The 21,888-nt window shown below is 34.3% G+C and overlaps 1 protein-coding gene across 2 annotated transcripts; it reads right to left on the bottom strand.

Annotated features, from left to right (window-relative positions):
- Positions 1–307: 307 nt before the first annotated feature.
- Positions 308–17,272, bottom strand: LOC110463475 (protein starmaker-like). Of its 2 annotated transcripts, none has more exons than XM_021518092.1 (7): positions 16,957–17,272; positions 11,601–11,675; positions 3,686–4,010; positions 3,157–3,279; positions 2,784–2,816; positions 2,102–2,470; positions 308–1,685 (listed from the first exon to the last, which is right to left on the bottom strand). In XM_021518092.1, exons 1-7 carry the CDS (start codon positions 17,059–17,061, stop codon positions 724–726), a joined length of 1,992 nt encoding a protein of 663 aa, XP_021373767.1. In that variant the 5' UTR covers positions 17,062–17,272; the 3' UTR covers positions 308–723. The 2 variants fall into 2 exon arrangements, with proteins under 2 accessions (XP_021373767.1, XP_021373768.1); XM_021518093.1 differs by having other exon boundaries at positions 3,932–4,010; positions 16,957–17,267.
- Positions 17,273–21,888: the final 4,616 nt, after the last annotated feature.

Below are 21,888 nucleotides of genomic sequence, written 5' to 3'. Positions count from 1 at the left end.
ATAACGCAATACATCGTACTTACATGCGTTTACATCTTGGGGTGTAAGAATATTATCAGAAACTGCCAATAACTAAGTTATATTATATATCATTTTAACCTGGGTGTGTATACAGGTATATGATCTATATGTTATACGTGTTTATTTACAATTGTTCATTCAAAGTGCCATACCTCTTGAATACTACAAAGCTGTAAACCATATCATGCCTCTCCTTTTGATAAAAACAACATTTTTTTTTAAGTTGTCGATAATAGTACAATGCATGCCGCTTATGAGATAATGTCGATGAATAAGAAAAGATCACTATCAGTTACTTCAAGATTTTAATAAATGTCAAACCGATCTAAGTATCGGTTAAGCGAAAGGGCTACTAGAGCGTCGCAAATGACCTCCCGACTGCGGACCAATGGAACAATGCGTACCCTGGCTAAAACACGAAGATACATAGCCTAGATTTAGCTTGGGAAATGTTGATATAACATTTTACGTAGTCAAAATATTTTAAAGCAAATACAGTACATTGAATCATTTCAGAGTGTAACTGTGGACAACTGAGACGTGTAACCTTAACGCTTGTATTTGCCGTCCAGGGTGTTCTCTCTTCTTTCCTTCATGCTATAGAAACTGAACGCAGTGGGTCGATGACAGAGTGTAACTTTGAAAACACGCTAAGATTTTGGTGATCTAAAATTTAAGAAAATATCGACAGTTTCCGGAATCTTAAACGTCACTGTGATCCGACTCCTCATCTGTACTTTTACTGGAAGCGTCATCATCATCAATATCATCATCATCATCCTCTTTACTAATATTCTCCTCACTTTTCGATGACAATTCTTCTCCTGAATCAGATTCCTTACTTACGTCGGCGCCGCTTTCCTCTTCTTCACTGCTACTATAGTCCTGGCTACTTTCATCCGAATATCCGCTTTCATCGCCATAGTCAAAGTCCATGCCACCATAATCGGTATGGAATAGGTAATCATCATACCCCATATCGTTCTCGTCGGAATAGTCGTACAAGTCTTTGTTGTCGTCGTCGGTGTCATCTTTCCTACTACCCGTCTTGTTACTATTACCCTCATCATCATCCTTGGTACTGTCCTTTTTATTATTACTTGATTTAGAGGCCCGCCACTTTCTAATGTCAGTGTCGTCATTTCCTTTTCCATTTACATCTTCGTCGTCATCGTCCTCGCCATCGTCATCTAATTTTGGTGACTTATTCTTGTTTCGTTTTGAGGATCTATAACATTGTATGTATTTCAGTTTGTATTTGAGATATTTCTCGTGATATTGCAAATATTTTTCATAGTATCGATATTGTCGACGAAACTTAGGAGGAGGTCTTCTTTGACTGGCAGCTTTATCGTCTTCTTCACTACTGCTACTACTACTACTATCTTCACTGCTTATACTAATACTCTCACTTCTGCTACTGTCAGTCTTTACATTGTTCTTGTTACTGTCATTGGTCTCTTCGTCCTTGCTCTCGTCGCTATTTGAACTGTCCTTGGCCTTAGCCTTTTCTTTCTTGGTTAGGCATTGCTTCTTCTTAGTTTCATTTTCTTTCGTTTCCTTTTCTTTCGTTTCTTTTTCCTTCGTTTCCTTTTCTTTCGTTTCTTTTTCCTTCGTTTTCCCTTTAGGTTTGTTTCTCTTACCTTTAATTCTTCTATTTGTCCCTACGTTAAAACCGGAAAAAAAATGTTCAAGATTTAAATGCTAACATATCAGGTTTATCATCAATTTAAAATGAATATCTATTTTATATGGGTTAAACTAGGACTTAAACGGGCCTAGCCTGATGTCCAATCAAATTGACATATACAAAGTCAATAGAATATGTTGAAAATGAAATTAAAATGGGTTAAATTTATAGTAATTGTTTAATAGTTTGGTCAATATATTGATTTTCGTGATCAATATTGATATCATAAAGACGATAAAATGACTATCAAATATATGTTAAGTATTTCATTATGTTTAACTATTCATAATTAGACTTGCATATTAACATGACACCACAGGAGAATACATGTTCAAACATTGGATGTATATGCCATATCTCTAAACTATTTAACGTATATAAAGCACTCACTCAACCTATTCTTTCTTATCCTTCGTCTGCTGGAATTACGTTTCCTAGACCTAGGTGACGGCCTCTCCTGTTGACGAGGCCTTGAGGACTTGTTGACTTTGTACACAGTTTTCGACCTTGACTTGTAGACCACGGTTGACCTTGCTCTGGATTTTCGACGCCTTGCTTTGTACCGTCTTCTTTTGTGCCTATATCGAGATGGAGCTTCAAAGTAAGCGTAATCTTGTGCGACCTCGTTTGGGTTGGCAGCACGTATCTCATAACCTGTCTCACCTGTCTCACCTGTCTCACCTGCCAAGCTGGACATTACGATATCTGGTGTAGGGGTAGACATGCTGTCGGCATTGTCCTTACTTTCTGTTTCCTGACCTGAGAATTTGGAGGAGATAGATTTACTAATTGTGTCACAGGTAGCAACATGTATGCACACAACAGGCGTGGCAAAATACAGCGGGCCAGATCAAGATAAGCAATCTCCCAAAGCGCTGCGGAATGGAATAACGGAGGCAGGTACTCAAATAAGTTCAGATCAGCGTTAAAGATGGTGCGATAAGTAAATATTTTCTAAAATATTGGTGCACTTCATGCATCCCGAAGTAGCTGAACTCTCCTCAAAACAGTTAACAGTGCAAAACAATATGTTTGTTATGTTATATCTTAATTCAACGCGTGTAATATTTACCTGCTAATGTAGCATCAACCTTAGCAGCAGACTCTAAAAGAAAATGATAAATCAATTTAATGTATAGAACACTTTCTTTTCGTTATAGCTGTGTTAGTTTGAACCTGGAAATATTTGAACCTATATTCTGAGGGTATTTGTAACGTTTGATTTGGTTTAGTATTGTTTAACTTCCTATCAACAGCTATGGTCATTTCCGACTTTATAGTGCTACCTCAGTATTTGTAATATAGCTGCAAGATCTGAAAAGGGCCATGCACGCAATGGCAATATTCGTTGATCATTTTCTTTCAAAATAAATTGAAAAGGCGTTTTTATTTCACATAAACTGTATCTTCATGAAATTTCAGATAAAGAAAATTTTAATATGTACCGTCTTCCTTGAACATGTCTTCTACCGACGGGTTGTTCTGGAAGAACTTGAGTACTTCAAGTTTTAATTTATCCATTTCTGATAGATTGTCTGCAGCGGCCTGGTCACTAGCTTGTGGAATATCTGCAATAAATAACAGTCGCATAGAGTATACACCTTAGATCATGCATATGGTGTTAACATTGATGATATTTTCAATTGTGCTGCCTGACAACTTTTTTAATTGGGAATTAATCGTATTACTCATATATAAAAGATTGCAATGTATATGCAGTTTGATAAGAATCGTTGAATCTACACATCCGATGTAATTTCTTAAAACTTACGTCAACAGACCATGCTAAACAAAAACATTAGTAATGCAGATTGTTGCCAACAGAAAAAAATGCTTTTGTTTCGTGCTGTTATACTATTTACACTGAGACGTGTGCTGCATATTCAAAATTGGTGTAGGAATACCAAAGCATCAATACTATATTGATGTACAAAACATATTGGTGCACAAATGTGTAGATTCACAGATTCTCACCTGCGCTCATTGGGTGGGCTAACGGACTGTCGATAGTTATAAACTCCCTGAGTCGTGCAAGTATGGCTTGGATGTTTGATGCGGGTTTCTCAACCTTTTCTGGTTCAGTTGTCAGGCAGTCGTCTTCATCCGTCGGCGGAATCGTCGGTATATCATTATTATTCGTGAAATAATTATCTAACGATATTCCTAAAACCTCGAACTTTTTCTTTAAGACCCCGATATAATTTGTAACTTCTGCCTTACTCATCTTTGATCCTTTACGTTTAGCCCCCGATCCCGTCTCGCCAGCTCCAGTCAGCGTTTTGTCTCCACTGGGTTGGGCCTGTATACAAATAAAGTATACAGACACAGTAAGAATGCTTGCCTACATTTACGTAAGCGTCTTTATTAATATTTGTAAATGTGCTGAAATGAAGATACGAAATACGTGATATATAAGGTTAATTTTCTCTTGCATTTATTTACAAAGCATTGTTTAATTAAAGAAAACCACTGAATACAATGTTTACCGCATTGATATTTTTTTCTACGTTATATATTAAAATGCAAATTTAAAATTAACAAGTGTAACCTTGCTGTATATGTTGTACCAAACCTTGATGCTATTTGGATTAATGTCCAAAACATGCCAACAACTCTTTATTAATATACGTACTTTGAACATATTTGCATATTTTCAATTTGCTTTAGTTTCCGGTTCGTTATTACAGCCCATGTTCTTTGTCAGATATGGTAAGCTGTGTTTCCACTTGATAATTAAAGCCTTTTGTTTGAATAAAGTACATTTTGTATTTCAGTGTAAGCTTCTGATGGGCCTACGTGTATGTTATTAATTTTGATTTCTTTATTATAATATGGTGTAACAAACAAAAGTCAAATGCTACAAGGAAGGTCTTTGAACCTACGGAATCACATGGCCTGTTATTTTCATCAACATATTGATTGAGATACAAGTTTTCATCATTACTATCAGTTTTCCAACTTTCAGTCTTATAGCGTTGAAGATCAACGTTGTCTATACGGAAGTGGCTTATTGGTTAATGTAAAGCTCGTGGTCTTCACCTGCACTTTGTACGTACCAAAATGCAACGTCACACTGTTTTATGACGTTCTAATAATAACATAGTTATTATCACGTAATATTTCTGCCCATGATTTTCCTCGTGCTGGAGAAATAATTTGTAAATAAGTTTCTTCTTACCAAACAAAATGAGAGACGGGGTTTATTTTGATTGGTCCTCGTGTCTGTCTCTCGTAAGATAGATAGTTTTAATAATAACAATGATAACTGAATACAAGACAATATTGTAACCTGACTAAGAGTTGCCTAAAGCGAAATAGAAAACATGAAAACGTCTAACATATGGGTAAAGTATAACAATAAACATGAAAGCGTCTACCGTATGGGTAATGTATAACAGAAAACATTAAATCGTCTAACGTATGACTGATGTGCAACAGAAAACATGAACTCGTCTGACGTATGGTAAATGTACAACACAAACTTGAAATCGTCTACCGTATGGGTAATGTATAACAGAAAACATTAAATCGTCTAACGTATGAGTAATTTAAAACAGAAAAAAAAAAAACCTCCTAACAAAGAGGAAAAAAAAAAAAAAACCTCCTAACAAAGAGGAAAAAAAAAAAAAAAAAAATGAAATCGTCTAATGTATGAGTTAGGTAAAACAGAAAACATGAAGCCATCTAATTTGTGGGAAATGAAAAAAAAAAAAAAATGAAATCGTCTAATGTATGAGTAAGGAAAAACAGAAAACATGAACTGGTCTGACGTATGAGTAATGAAAAACAGAAAATAGTAACTCATATAACGTTTGAGTAATGTGCGACAGAAAACATGAAATCGTCTGTCGTATGAGTAATGAGATGCAGAAAAAACAGTACCTCATCTTGCGTATGGGTAATGTAAAACTAAACATGAAAGCGTCTACCCTATGGGTAATGTATAACATAAAACATTAAATCGTATAACGTATGACTGATGCGCAACAGAAAACATGACCTCGTCTGACGTATGGTAAATGTAGAACACAAACTTGAAATCGTCTACCGTATGACTGATGTGTAACAGAAAACATGAACTCGACTGAGGTATGAGTAATGTACAGCAGAATACATGACATCGTCTAACGTATGGGTAATGAGATACAGAAGAAACAGTACCTCATCTTACGTATGGGGAATGTATAACAGAAACCATTAAATCGTCTAAAGTACGGGTAAAGTATAACAATCAACATGAAAGCGTCTCCCGTATGGGTAATGTAAAACAGGGAATAATGAAATCGTCTAATGTATGAGTTAGGTAAAACAGAAAACGTGAAACCATCTAACGTGTGGGTAATGTAAAAAAAAAAAAAAAATGAAACCGTCTAACGTATGGATAAAATATAACAGAAAACATTAAATCGTATAACGTATGACTGATGTGTAACAGAAAACATGAAATCGTATGTATGGGGAATGCACAACAGAATACATGAAACAAAACATGAAATTATTTTATGTATGATTGATATAGATCAGAAAACAAGAAATCGTCTGATGTATGAGTAAGGTAAAACAGAAAACAAGAACTCGTCTAACGTAAAATTGATGTACAACAGAAAATAATTAATTCGTCTAACGTATGAGTAACGTACAACAGACAACATGAGATCGTCTGACGTATGGTAAATGTACAACCCAAACTTGAAATCGTCTACCGTATGACTGATGTGTAACAGAAAACATGAACTGGTCTGACGTATGAGTAATGAACAACAGAATACATGAATCATCTAACGTATCGGTAATGTACAACAGAAAATAATAAAATCGTCTAACGTATGGCTGATGTGCAACAGAAAACATGAACTGGTCTGACGTATGAGTAATTTAAAACAGAAAACAAGAACTCGGCTAACGTATGAGTAAGGTAAACAGAAAACATGAGCTCGTCTGACGTAGGAGTAATGTACAACAGAAAATAATTAATTCGTCTAACGTATGAGATTGATATAAATCAGAAAACATGAAATCGTATGTATGGGTAATAATGTAAAACAGAAAAAAGAAATCGTCTGACGTATAAGTAATGTACAACAGAAAACAGGAAATCGTCTGACGTATGAGTGATGAGATACAGAAAACAGGAACTCATCTTACGTATGGGGAATGTAAAACAGAAAACAAGAACTCGGCTAACGTATGAGTAATTTAAAACAGAAAAAAAGAACTCGACAAACGTATGAGTAATGCACAACAGAAAACATGAAATCGTATGTATGGGTAATGTAAAACAAAAAATAATGAAATCGTCTAATGTATGAGTTAGGTAAAACAGAAAACACGAAATCGTTTAACGTTTGAGTAATGTTCAACAGAATACATGAAATGACTGATGTGCAACAGATAACATGAACTCGTCTGCCGTATGGTAAATGTACAACCCAAACTTGAAATCGTCTACCGTATGACTGATGTGTAACAGAAAACAAAACCATCTAACGATTGGGTAATGTAAAACAGGAAATAACGAAATCGTCTAACGTATAAGTAATGTACAACAGAAAATAATTAATTCGTCTAACGTATGAGTGGTGTAAAACAGAAAACACGAAATCGTCTAACGTATGGCTGATGTGCAACAGATAACATGAACTCGTCTGACGTATGAGTAATTTAAAACAGAAAACAAGAACTCGTCTAACGTATGAGTAATGTAAAACAGAAAACATGAACTCGTCTAACGTATGGGTAATGTAAAACAGAAAATAATAAAATCGTCTAACGTATGACTGATGTGCAACAGAAAACATGAACTCGTCTGACGTATGAGTAATGTACAAAATAATACATGAAATCGTCTAACGTTTGAGTAATGTTCAACAGAATACATGAAACCGTCTAACGTATGGATAAAGTATAACAGAAAACATTAAATCGTCTAACGTTTGAGTAATTTACAACAGAAAACAGGAAATCGTCTAACGTTTGAGTAATGTGCAACAGAAAACATGAAATCGTATGTATGGGTAATGTACAACAGAATACATGAAAACGTCTGACGTATGGGTAATGTAGAACAGAAAATAATGAAATCGTCTGACGTATGAGTAATGTACAACAGAATACATGAAATCGTCTGACGTATGAGTAATGTACAACAGAAAATAATAAAATCGTCTAACGTATGAGTAATGTACAACAGACAACATGAGATCGTCTAACGTTTGAGTAATTTACAACAGAAAACAGGAAATCGTCCTACGTTTGGGTAATGCACAACAGAAAACATGAAATTATTTTATGTATGATTGATATAAATCAGAAAACATGAAATCGTCTGACGTATGAGTAATGTACAACAGAATACATAAAATCGTCTAACGTATGGGTAATGAGATACAGAAAACAGTAACTCATATAACGTATGAGTAATGTGTAACAGAAAACAAAACCATCTAACGATTGGGTAATGTAAAACAGAAAATAAGGAAATCGTCTAACGTATGAGTAAGGTAAAAAAGAAAACATGAAACCATCTAACGTATGGGTAATGTAAAACAGAAAATAATGAAATCGTCTAATGTATGAGTAAGGTAAAACAGAAAACATAAAACCATCTAACGTGTGAGTAATGTAAAACAAAACAAAAATGAAATCGTCTAACGTATGAGTAATGTAAAACAGAAAACATTAACTCATATAACGTGTGAGTAATGTACAACAGAATACATGAATCATCTAACGTATGGGTAATGTACAACAGAAAATAATAAAATCGTCTAACGTATGAGTAATTTAAAACAGAAAATATGAACTCGTCTAACGTATGGGTAATGTAAATCAGAATATATGAATTCGTCTAACGTATGAGTAATGTACAACAGAAAACATGAAATCGTCTAACGTATGAGTAATGTAAAACAGAAAACACGAAATCGTCTAACGTTTGAGTAATGAGATACAGAAAACAGTAACTCATATAACGTGTGAGTAATGTACAACAGAAAACAGTAACTCATATAACGTTTGAGTAATGTACAACAGAAAACATGAAATCGTCTAACGTGTGAGTAATGTAAAACAGAAAACACGAAATCGTCTAACGTTTGAGTAATGAGATACAGAAAACAGTAACTCATATAACGTATGAGTAATGTAAAACAGAAAACATGAACTCGTCTAACGCAAAATTGATGTACAACAGAAAACATGAAATCGTCTAACGGATGTTTGATGTACAAACGAAAACATAAAATCGTCTAAGTATATGTAATGTAAAACAGAAAACAAGAAATCGACTAACGTATGAGTAAGGAACAACAGAAAACATGAAATCGTCTAACGTATTACTAATGTAAAACAGAAAACATGAAATCGTATAACGTAAGATTGATGTAAAACAGACAACATGAGATCGTCTAGCATTTGAGTAATGAGATATAGAAAACAGTAACTCATATAACGTGTGAGTAATGTACAACAGAAAACAGTAACTCATATAACGTTTGAGTAATGTACAACAGAAAACATGAAATCGTCTAACGTGTGAGTAATGTAAAACAGAAAACATGAACTCGTCTAACGCAAAATTGATGTACAACAGAAAACATGAAATCGTCTAACGTATGGGTAATGTACAACAGAAAATAATAAAACCGTCTAACGTATGAGTAATGCAAACCAGAAAACATGACCTCGTCTAACGTAAAATTGATGTACAACAGAAAACATGAAATCGTCTAACGTGTGAGTAATGTAAAACAGAAAACACGAAATCGTCTAACGTTTGAGTAATGAGATACAGAAAACAGTAACTCATATAACGTATGAGTAATTTAAAACAGAAAACAAGAACTCGTCTAACGTATGAGTAATGTAAAACAGAAAACACGAAATCGTCTAACGTTTGAGTAATGAGATACAGAAAACAGTAACTCATATAACGTATGAGTAATGTAAAACAGAAAACATGAACTCGTCTAACGGAAAATTGATGTACAACAGAAAACATGAAATCGTCTAACGTGTGAGTAATGTAAAACAGAAAACATGAACTCGTCTAACGCAAAATTGATGTACAACAGAAAACATGAAATCGTCTAACGTGTGAGTAATGTAAAACAGAAAACATGAACTCGTCTAACGGAAAATTGATGTACAACAGAAAACATGAAATCGTCTAACGTATGAGTAATGTAAACAGAAAACATGAACTCGTCTAACGTAAAATTGATAAACAACAGAAAACATGAAATCGTCTAACGGATGATTGATGTACAAGCGGAAACATAAAATCATCTTAGTATGCGTAATGTAAAACAGAAAACATGAAATAGTCTAACGAATGAGTAATGTACAACAGAATACATGAAATCGTCTAACGTTTGAGTAATGAGATACAGAAAACATTACCTCATATAACGTATGGGTTATGTACAACAGAAAACATACAATTATTTTATGTATGATTGATATAAAGCAGAAAACATGAAATCGTCTGACGTATGAGTAATGAGATACAGAAAAAACAGTACCTCATCTTACGTATGGGTAATGTAAAACAGAAAAAAGAAATCGTCTGACGTATGGTTGATATACAACAGAAGCCATGAGCCCGTCTAAAGCATGGGTAATTTAAACAGAAAACATGAAACCCTCTAACGTATGGGTAATGTAAAATAGAAAATAATAAAATCGTCTAACGTACGAGTAATATAAAACAGAAAAAAAGAAATCGACAAACGTATGAGTAATGTACAACAGAATACATGACATCGTCTAACGTATGAGTAATGTAAAACAGAAAACACGAACTCGTTTAACGTTTGAGTAATGAGATACAGAAAACAGTAACTCATATAACGTACGAGTAATGTATAACAGAATACATAAATCATCTAACTTATGATTAATGTAAAACAGAAAATAATGAAATCGTCGAAGGTATGAGTAATGTAAAACAGAAAACATGAAATCGTCAAACGTATGAGTGATGTACAACAAAAAATATAAAATCGTTTAACGTATGAGTAATGTATAATAGAAAATGATGAACTCGTCTAATGTATGAGTTATACAAAACAGAAAATATCACAAAAGTATTTGACGACCAAGATAAAGATAAATGTTAAATTCCCTTACAACAATAGACTTTTTTTGTTTGATATGTATTAAAATAAAGATCATATATCTGAAGAGATACACTCTTTCTCCAACAGGTTTTTTAATGTTCGAGTATATATGGAAATGTCTTATTCCTAAATTTGTTTTATGGTAACAAGAGACATCAAGAAAATAAATAATTACAGGAACCTGAATGTTAATGATAGAAACTAGAGAAAATGTAAAGCAAACAAGGTGAAAAACTCATTGTTATGCTGATACTAATCTAGGAATTAAAAAGAAGATAGCAGGTGGGAATGTATGTTAGGTGTTCTACTGATGGCACATTGAAATTGACCTCAATATCTGGATCATGAAAAGTGACATTAATGTATGTTTTCGCTAAGAAGTAACCTCTCCTACAGTTTACAAGATACTTCCGTTGACCAGGTTAGTCGGTTCATAAGAACGACAGCGTAGCGATCATCTGAGGACCAAGGTTCGAATCCTCATCTAACCATGATGTAATTATTTATACTCAGANAATTTTTTTTTTTTTTTTTTTTTTTTTTTTTTTTTTTTTGCTCAGGTCCCGCAAGGCATGTCTTTCTTTTAAGACATGATTTATCAAATCTGTAATTGTGTCGGATAATACAGATTCCAACGATTAGTACCATTGTTTACTATGGGACGGGGTCCTTAAATCGAAACATTTAAAACATACAGCGTGTGTACTATGACACCTGGCTATAGCCATCACATCTATTGTCAATGCAAGCTCACTACATTTTCAATATACCTCAACTGATCCCAGATTGAACCCTAAATCGCCTCCATGGTAGCTTGCGCGCTCCGATGCAGGGAACCGAGATACCTGAAATAAAACAAAAATCTAATAAACGACAATAACACACGCATTTAGGCCTACTACCAAGTTATTTCGTTTTTGTTTTACTTCGAAATGATTATTTGTCCTAATGATTCTATTTTACAGCTTTATCTCCATAAACATTTAATAGGTCAGGGACATACAATGGTAAGCATGATCAGGTGCTCACGACATCACTGACAAGTACGATTTGACACATTGTATATTAATATATACAAGTTAATTTGTATAAGACTTTGTAATGTTTACACATATATGAAGACACCTTGTTAACACCCGACACATTTTATATATAATACTTGCAAGAGTTCCCTCCTGGCGGGGGAGTATACCACCGTGGCAAAATACTAACCGCTTCCTACCAACTCGACTAGGAAGATTTTTTCTATAGCTCATTCGGTAGAGCATAAGGCTAGTAATCTAGATTGCTCAGGTTCGACTCCTTGTGGACGCACTGGGAAAAACATGACTTCTGTTATATTGGCGACCACGTAGGGACCTCTCGTTTACTAGTTTTATACTCTAACGCATGAGCTGAGGAGAAGGATTCCCTAGCACAGTCGGTAGGAAGCGGCTAGTACTTTACAATGGTGACAAGCACAAAAACAATAGGAAGTCTATATCTTGAACATTAATATAAACACACAAGCTGACATGATACGAAGCACTCATTACGCTGGTACCTTACATCCAATGTAAATAACGACTTTCAGTGATTATCAAGACCAGTGCCATATCTAGGCGTCGAATTCAGGATCTCCGAGATATACACCATTTATATTCTCTGGCCAAGTAATATCAGTTACTTTAACCTAAACACCACAACAACCTTCTCGTGAAGGAAGCGTGAAGGTTGCAATGCACATTAGGCTCTCTGTTTTGTTACATTCCATGAGTGGAATATAAACAAGACATTGATTAAGTAAAGACTCAATCTTCACTGATGTACACAATAATATATCTTCATAATGTCATGTGATAATCAAAGATGAGGCTTCATTTTGATATGGAACGGTAAGAACGGTACACTGTACTTTCAACTCACTGCATTAACAGTTGCAGATATGGTATATAACACAATAATGTACCTAGCTAGAAAATAGACAACATTTTTGTAACACAATTCTTGCTTGATGGAAACAGAAAATTGCGTAGCCGTGTCAAAATGGTCCACATCCTTATTGTCAAACATGACGTCATTCGGATATGGTGATAACTATTTAGATACACGGAGGCACGGTAATCTAGCGACGCCAGGCTCGTGACCGAATGGTTGCAGGTTCGAGTCACGTCACAGCACGGTGTTGTATTTATGAACAAGATACTTTACTTCGCTTGTGCCAGTCTAATCAGCTGTAAATGAGTGTTTAGACAGTGCTAGAATTGTCGAATGCTAGCTATGAGATCCGAAATGGCAGCATCGGCTGTATGCTCCACGGGAGTTGAGAAAGATATTGACCCTATAACCACGGATTTTGTAAATTTGTGAACCGCTTTGAGACGACCTACGAACTAGGTTGTGATAAAGCGGTATATGAGAACCTGTAATGTTTAATATCATTATAACTACTGATTTTACAATTAATCCTGTTCTCTGATTGGTCGAACGATTGACAATAACAAAACTATGCTATATGTCACAATTGAAAAAAATAACCAACAATATTTTCACAGTAAAAGCTCATATTTCAATTGTGAAAATTTGACAGAACAAGTTGTTTTGCAGACATTATCCGCCTTAAAATACAGCGTTCTGTATCGGACCTGAATTGTGTGATTGAACGCCCTATGGAAAGGGCTATCAAAACAACTCACATATTTAAACGTTTGCACAGTCGTTACCAGGTCCTGCAATTCGACTTGGAGACAGCAAACATTGAATGTCTCTAAATCAGCTGTGACTTTAGGCCATCTGCATACAAAATCATTTTTAATAAGACCTGTGCACATGCAGCTTTAATATTTTAAGTGTACACTGTAGACTAAATGTCAGGGGTTCGTCCCTGCTTCAGGGACATAAATTCACCTTATAATGTATACAACATGACACACGAATACATTGCATCTTTGTAAATGGCACATGGTCAACATTATAAAATATAACATTATACATGTGCCACTGTAGTAGTCAAATATACAGCAGCAAGGACGAACAAAACTGTATTTGTTGAACTGTACCTTATTATGCAATTTGTAATTCGCGTTTTTTTTTTTTTTTTTAAATTAAGGAAATAAGATATGTAGGAGGAATAAGATAAATATCAATAATCACTCCACGACATGCTGCTTACTGGTATGTTGAGTTGTATACCTTTAAATGATATCAGAAACGGACTTTAAGGTAAATATCAGATCACAAATCCTAACTCAAAGATAAAGACAAAATATAATTACATAGGTTGAGTCTTTGATAAGCGATTATGTAAAGGTTTGCCTATCATTATATCAATATTACTGAGTCCCTCGCCCTTGATTCACTCTGCCAGAGCCTTGTTTCTACGTGTTGAAATGTTAGATGTGACACATTGTTTGATTGGATGTGAGAGTGTCCTATACAGCTAGGTACATGGATAGGCGGATAATATGTATGGTTTGTATCATGTCCTGATTGTAGTTAGTATATTTCAGTGTTTACCATGAATAAACACATTTTTCTAAGGTGTCCTAAACTCAGATTTACAATCCATTGTTTGTCAAGTTAAGTTAAAATAGCTCACATTATGCTGGAAACGTCATAATTGCGGTGTTTAACAATGTCGCGTCATCATTTGTGTAACATTTCATGCATCCGTCATAATAACACTGTGTATTGGGTTCACTATTTCGTATACATATTGTGTTTTACAATGATGAATATTGTGATACAGACAGGGCAATTTGAATCACAGGATACGATATCTGACGTTTAGCACTCGGCAATAATGAATATCATAATAACCCTACTCTCGTGTTGATCATCACAAAGAAATGATAGATTATATTTATGATAATCTGAGAATGCGGGCAATACATTAAAAAGCAGGCACCTGGTACAACATGAGGCACCGGAAATAATCCCTGGTTTCTTCTTGTCGTGACGTTTAGGTGGTCTTTGTTGATTTTATGTCATGTTGCATTGAATTGCACTGTTGTCCGTTCACTGTTTTTGTTATTATACTGTTGTCCGTTCACTGTTTTTGTTATTATACTGTTGTCCATGACTTCTTAAATGTTGCAAATGATATAAGTGTTGAGGGTGTTTCAACTTTTACAGAACAACCCAGTGTTGTACTTATTAATACTTTTATTTGCTAAGTTGATCAATTAATTGGATACCTGCTCTGTTCAGGATAGGGATATACCTGATAAATTTATCGCATATTAATGTAGTAGGTGACTAATATTGGGCCCTCTGTGGAATTGGGTGTTTTATTCTTTGTTTTCATTTTTTTTTAATTTGTAGCGGGAACTAAGAAACAAAAACAAAATATGGATAAAAGCATCAGCTTCCCCAACGAAAGATGTTGGAACTCTTCTTTTCATCTCGTATCTTTATTTATTTTTTCAATACTGCCGCGTTAGACTCTCGTCGACATATGACTATAGCTTTAAAGATTAACATTACAATAAATGATTGATACAATACTAAGGAGGAGATTCTGGAGTATTGGATAAAACATATACCGTTTTAAAAACCTTGAAAGTTATCTCGGGAATCATTGTTTTTATGCATTCATTTTTAATGTATCGCGAATACGAAATCAACACGAAAGAAGCTTGGAGAACCAAAACTTTTGCGCGATTTGAGTTCCTCACTAGGTAACCTTACTTGGGTTCAAAATGAAATAAAACTTAATTGAACTGATTTTTTTCTACTCACAGTTTCTCGTTAAAAAAATCGAAAACAGGAAATCTAGTGGTCACACAAGTCAAATGACTTGTGCTAGTACGGTGTCCATAGACGTAACGTTGTAGGTAAATGTGATACAGTTTGTAAAGAGATGAACAAAATCGATGTACTACATTGTTTAGAGGTACTGTCCGCAGTTTGTGGTGCGGATGAATTATTCTTTGCTTTTGATAAAAAAAAAATGTATATGAAGGTGTAATTTATTTTACATTGCTTGAAATTCTATGTTGCAGGAACATCTCTTCGTGTTTATAACTGTGTGTACAGTTTAGGAATATTAACCAACTATACATTATAGGAAAAAAAATCAATGCTTCTTTTAGGTTTCTTTTCAGTGCACATCAATATAAACCGTTAAACGAAACCTATAACAAAATAGCCGCCGGTGTAGACTAACATTGTTAGAATGTTTTAATAAAATGATTAAAATTGTATCGATGAAAATGTTAATTAACCAAAGTGGTTGCACATTGTTTTTCAATAAGAAAATAGTCCGTACGTTATGATACTATTTTACACTATGCATAGTTTAAATACCAACAAATGGAAACTGCATGGCAGTGAATACATTTATAGATACAATATGATTGAGTGGTCCATGTACATGCCGTCTGTTTCGGTGTATTGGAAGGCCCTAACGTTATATTTGGTGTGATGTTTGGTATATATAAAGCATTACTCATCATTTACCCACAAGAGTGAGGAACTGTTCGACTGGTTGCTACATCGTGTGCTAGGTCACCAATGAACACATCAGAAAATAAGGTAGTAATCTGTTATTTTCTTTGTCTTACTTGTTTTGTTTCGTAAATATTTTCTTTTGTGTTTTGTTTGCTTTGGTTTACTTTTTAAAACTCAACGATATAATACAGAAGTATTTTGTAACTTTTCAACACCTTCCAAGACAAACATATCATGAACAGACACATTGTATTTTGTTAATCACTTAATTTTTTTTCGTTTCAGCTTATGAGCAATATTCACCTATAGGTATACACGTTCATATCTTAATGATTAAGGAGAATGATGATGGCCACAATCAAGTTTATGATTGGAATGGTGGTTGATTACAAGCTTCCTCCAATGTTCTGGTACAGATCCCAAGGACTTCATTTTGCACTTGTCTTACAAAAGATGTACGTCTACAACATTTGTGTAAATTAGAATTGCGTCTTTAACAACGGTGTAAATTTAGGTGTCTCAGAGTGTGGCCGAAGGTGAACTAACACATTCATCAAGCAGTTTACTCACTGGCGTACTGCCACCAGATACACACATGAAATGCGTCTTAATTTTAGCTTTCTACTAAAACACCTTTCTCCCGCCCTCCACCTACGTAAGTTTTGCTCGTAACATAAATACATCTTAAATACTTACCGGAGATTTTTTTACCCTTTTGAAAACATGAGAGAGGGATCCAGCGCCAGATGCAATGTGAAGAAGAGCTACACAGCCAAACAGCAAACTTTGAAACAGCAACATTGCGCCGTGTCGCTTACCAAGAATCGTCCATGATGTTCTTCCTCAGCCTGCCATTACTTAACACCTACGTCCTCGAACGTAAAACGGTCACTCTGATAAATGCATGTCTGGCCGTAAGATACACAGTGTGATTGGTGGTAGACAGCCCACGTGATCATGTGCTAGTGTTCCGTCGAAGCTAAGTACGTCATGACTTCATCACGACAGTAGCAATATACTCATTAGTTAGATATTAGTTTACAGTAAGGGCAAACTTTGGTTTAGTAGTTGTCAAATGTATTTCACACTTAAAGAAATTACCATGGAGTTTATTTGATTCAATTACGCTAAACGTCTGCATAATTGACTTTTATGCATACACATATATTAATTGAGGCCCGCGGTAATTTCCTTGTATGTGCATATAACATTAATTATACAGCTGGAAAAGTTTATACTTTAAAGTAACGACTGACTCGCGAATCTTCCTGGTTTATCACTGTCCGACACTCTGAAGCAAACCATGTATTATAATACAAAACGAGTTTGCATCATTGACCTCGTCATCCCAAGTAATTATTAATAATACATATCCTAGTTGTTTATAAAAGTACGTAGTGGGTTTGGTCATGCTTGTTTGTGTGATCCCGATAATTAATCGTAGTTGTGTTACCTACATTATAATGGTTTATTACTGAAATAATACCTGAACCTTGATATAAGTACTGAAATGATGATTATATATTAACGCATTAATGCTGAAATTTTTTAAATAAACATTGACACGAACGAATTAATTCAGGAAAGAAATTTATTTTCAACATTCATGACCTAACAATATAACAATATTGGCTTTCTGGACATGTTCCACGAGTCGCGTTATGTATACATTGGGACCACGCAGTTGAGAGAATAGCGTGTTTTCGCTGGAAAATGTAACAGTATGACAACAAAACAAAGAGTCGTATGTTATCATTTACTTTTCGCACCTTATTTAAGCTTTACAATCAAGCTTAATATGTTTAATGTTAATCACATTAGCATAACAACACAACATAGATGGCTGTTTCACAGCGGACGTGGACCAGGTACGCCGTGTGTTACGTCATTGCAGTGTATCAATACGCAGTGACGAGGTCACCTATGTTATGCAAAAATTAACGTCATTTTCGTCAATGGGTCCAAGTGTACATAATGTAAATATTTCTGCATAAATGCTTGGCTTGAATACCATCATACTACCAAAACCTGTAATATCATACTGACCAAAACATGTAATATCATACTACCAAAACCTGTAATATCATACTGACCAAAACATGTAATATCATACTACCAAAACCTGCAATATCATACTGACCAAAACCTGTAATATCATACTGTCCAAAACCTGTAATATCATACTGACCAAAACATGTAATATCATACTTCCAAAACCTGTAATATCATACTGACCAAAACATGTAATATCATACTACCAAAACCTGCAATATCATACTACCAAAACCTGTAATATCATACTACCAAATCCTGTAATATCATACTACCAAAACCTGTAATATGATACTGACCAAAACCTGTAGTATCATACTACCAAAACCTGTAATATCATACTACCAAATCCTGTAATATCATACTGACCAAAACCTGTAATTTCATACTGACCAAAACCTGTAATATCATACTGTCCAAAACCTGTAATATCATACTGACCAAAACATGTAATATCATACTGACCAAAACCTGTAATATAATACTGACCAAAACCTGTAATATCATACTGACGAAAACCTGTAATATCATACTGACCAAAACCTGTAGTATCACACTACCAAAACCTGTAATATCATACTGACCAAATCCTGTAATATCATACTGACCAAAACCTGTAATCTCATACTGACCAAAACCTGTAATATCATACTACCAAAACCTGAAATATCATACTGACCAAAACCTGTAATATCATACTGTCCAAAACCTGTAATATCATACTGACCAAAACATGTAATATCATACTACCAAAACCTGCAATATCATACTACCAAAACCTGTAATATCATACTACCAAATCCTGTAATATCATACTGACCAAAACCTGTAATATAATACTGACCAAAACCTGTAATATCATACTGACGAAAACCTGTAATATCATACTGACCAAAACCTATAATATCATACTGACCAAAACCTGTAATATCATACTGTCCAAAACCTGTAATATCATACTGACCAAAACATGTGATATCATACTACCAAAACCTGTAATATCATAATACCAAAACCTGTAATATCATACTGACCAAATCATGTAATATCATACTACCAAAACCTGTAATATGATACTGACCAAAACCTGTAGTATCATACTACCAAAACCTGTAATATCATACTACCAAATCCTGTAATATCATACTGACCAAAACCTGTAATATAATACTGACCAAAACCTGTAATATCATACTGACGAAAACCTGTAATATCATACTGACCAAAACCTGTAGTATCATACGACCAAAACCTGTAATATCATACTGACCAAACCCTGTAATATCATACTGACCAAAACCTGTAATAGCATACTGACCAAAACCTGTAATATCATACTGTCCAAAACCTGTAATATCATACTGACCAAAACATGTAATATCATACTTCCAAAACCTGTAATATCATACTGACCAAAACCTGTAATAGCATACTGACCAAAACCTGTAATATCATACTGTCCAAAACCTGTAATATCATACTGACCAAAACATGTAATATCATACTGACCAAAACCTGTAATAGCATACTGACCAAAACCTGTAATATCATACTGAGCAAAACCTGTAATATCATACTGACCAAAACCTGTAATATCATACTGAAATCATACTGAATTCATCCACATAGATATGTAGGCAATGGAATCGTACCTAAACATTTCATTGAGAAACTCAAATATGATTAAAATCTTTAATAGAAGTGCTGAAGGCATAATACATCTCAAACATGTGTACTTAAATTAACCTTAATCTTTACCATAACTAACGATATTACATATATATCTTAAACACTAAACCGTACCTAACTCCACATAACAGGATATAAAATCGGTTAAAACTTGTACATACATTCTTTAAATAATCGTCAACATTTAACATAAAAACCTTAATCATATGCAAGTTTTTAAACATAGTCCCCCCTTTTTTTAAAGATTGTTTCATGTAATTACATGCTAAACATTTAAATATTTATAAACATGCAAAACCTTAAACCAAATTAATTAGTTCGGAGAACAGACCCGTTATAGGTTGACTCTACATAAGTACAGCGATGTAAAGGTATAAAGTCCAATATAAGAGTTCGAAATAATAATTAAAAGGTAAACAATATTTTTTTTGTTTTTTTAGGGTTGGTCAAACGGATATTCTTAAAGAAGTTACAAATAAAATATGTTCAGATAAAAATTTAGGTAAACGAATTTTTTAACATTTGCAACCGTTTATCATTTAATCCGGCTTAGAGTCCATTTTCCGCCGCCATACTGTATTTTATGTCATCTTTCTTACTGTCCCTTACTATTGGAAAAAAGCATTCTTCAGATTTTGCATTTGTTCTGCACAGCTCAACTGTCTTTACTCGTTGTTTTTCATTTTTTAACAACATACATTGGGTGACGTCACCAGGCGTGTGCAGGAAGTACACAAACCCAAACCACAACCGCTGTGAAATATGAGTATGTGCAATGCTGTTTTATGTACATATGTATAATTGATAGTTTTTGACAATGTATATAAATTAATTATAATGAACTATTATGACATGTTTTGAGAAGGAAGAGACTCGGATATAATCGTTTTAAATGAAAGTATTTATTTTTATTTTTTGTTGTTTGCTTGCTGCCATATATACATTAGCCACACTTACAAACAGAAGAATTTAATGCATATTTACATGACAAAATAAAATTAACATTTAGAAAACGAAACAAAAACGAAACCTGGTGTAATCGGGGCGTTTCATTTAGAGTGAAATGTTTTGAGCCGGATGGTGAAATCGACTTGACGCGTACCGGAGAGGTATGGCGCTTGCTAGGTGGATATGAAACTTTCCGTAATATGACATGCACATCTCGCTTTATCGCACGCACATGTGCAACAACTTATACCACTGACAAGTACATGTATGTGATAATTGTGTTTGTTGAATTATTCTTCTAGGACCTGATGAATAAGTGTTCTTGGCGCGAAATACATATGCACTTTTGCCAAAATAATCTCGACCAGTAAATACGCAACACGCAATGTAAATGCATACTAGTGAAGATGTTAATCATCGCCCGTAGTTAGCTTCCGTATAGCAACGTGGCAGCTGTTTATATAATAAACACTGGGTCACATCCGACCTGTCGTAATGATAATTAACACTATAAATCGTACTGAGCATTAGAATGACACGACAGAAATCTACATCATCAAGGTGAATGTATTTTATAACTTTACAAACTTTTGATATGCGGTGTGATTCAGGTTCTTTATTTCCTTATGTTTACAACTTGCACTGTTACCAACTTCAACTTCCACATCTCATCATTATCCTTGCATTTTCGAATGTATATTTTTACAGAAATGCTTTTGTATGCATGCTGACAATATATTGACGTAATTTTGTCATGTGGTTTTTTTTCCTGAGAACCTTAATGATGATAGTTATCCGCGCGTCATATAAGTATCTGCGGGAGTCTCTTGCTTTGGAAGTTTAGAAGGCGATATACATTTTGATATTGAATGCTGGCTGTTTTTGTCTCCTTTGTTTTTGCGTCAGCTTTGCCAGTTATCAATTTTCAGTAGATTACTT

This window comes from Mizuhopecten yessoensis, unplaced genomic scaffold (genome assembly GCF_002113885.1).
Source record: "Mizuhopecten yessoensis strain PY_sf001 unplaced genomic scaffold, ASM211388v2 scaffold10911, whole genome shotgun sequence".
In the NCBI taxonomy this organism is placed as follows: domain Eukaryota; kingdom Metazoa; phylum Mollusca; class Bivalvia; order Pectinida; family Pectinidae; genus Mizuhopecten; species Mizuhopecten yessoensis.
The sequence above is the reverse complement of the archived record's forward strand: the minus strand, read 5'-3'. Positions and strand labels throughout refer to the sequence as shown.

Coding starts and splice junctions, on each gene's coding strand:
- LOC110463475 (XM_021518092.1), bottom strand. CDS start 17,061: ATGTTGCTGTTTCAAAGTTTGCTGTTTGGCTGTGTAGCTCTTCTTCAC. Junction 11,676..16,956: donor AAAGGGTAAAAAAATCTCCG/GTAAGTATTTAA, acceptor GTTTTATTTCAG/GTATCTCGGTTCCCTGCATC. Junction 4,011..11,600: donor TCAATCTGGGATCAGTTGAG/GTATATTGAAAA, acceptor ATTTGTATACAG/GCCCAACCCAGTGGAGACAA.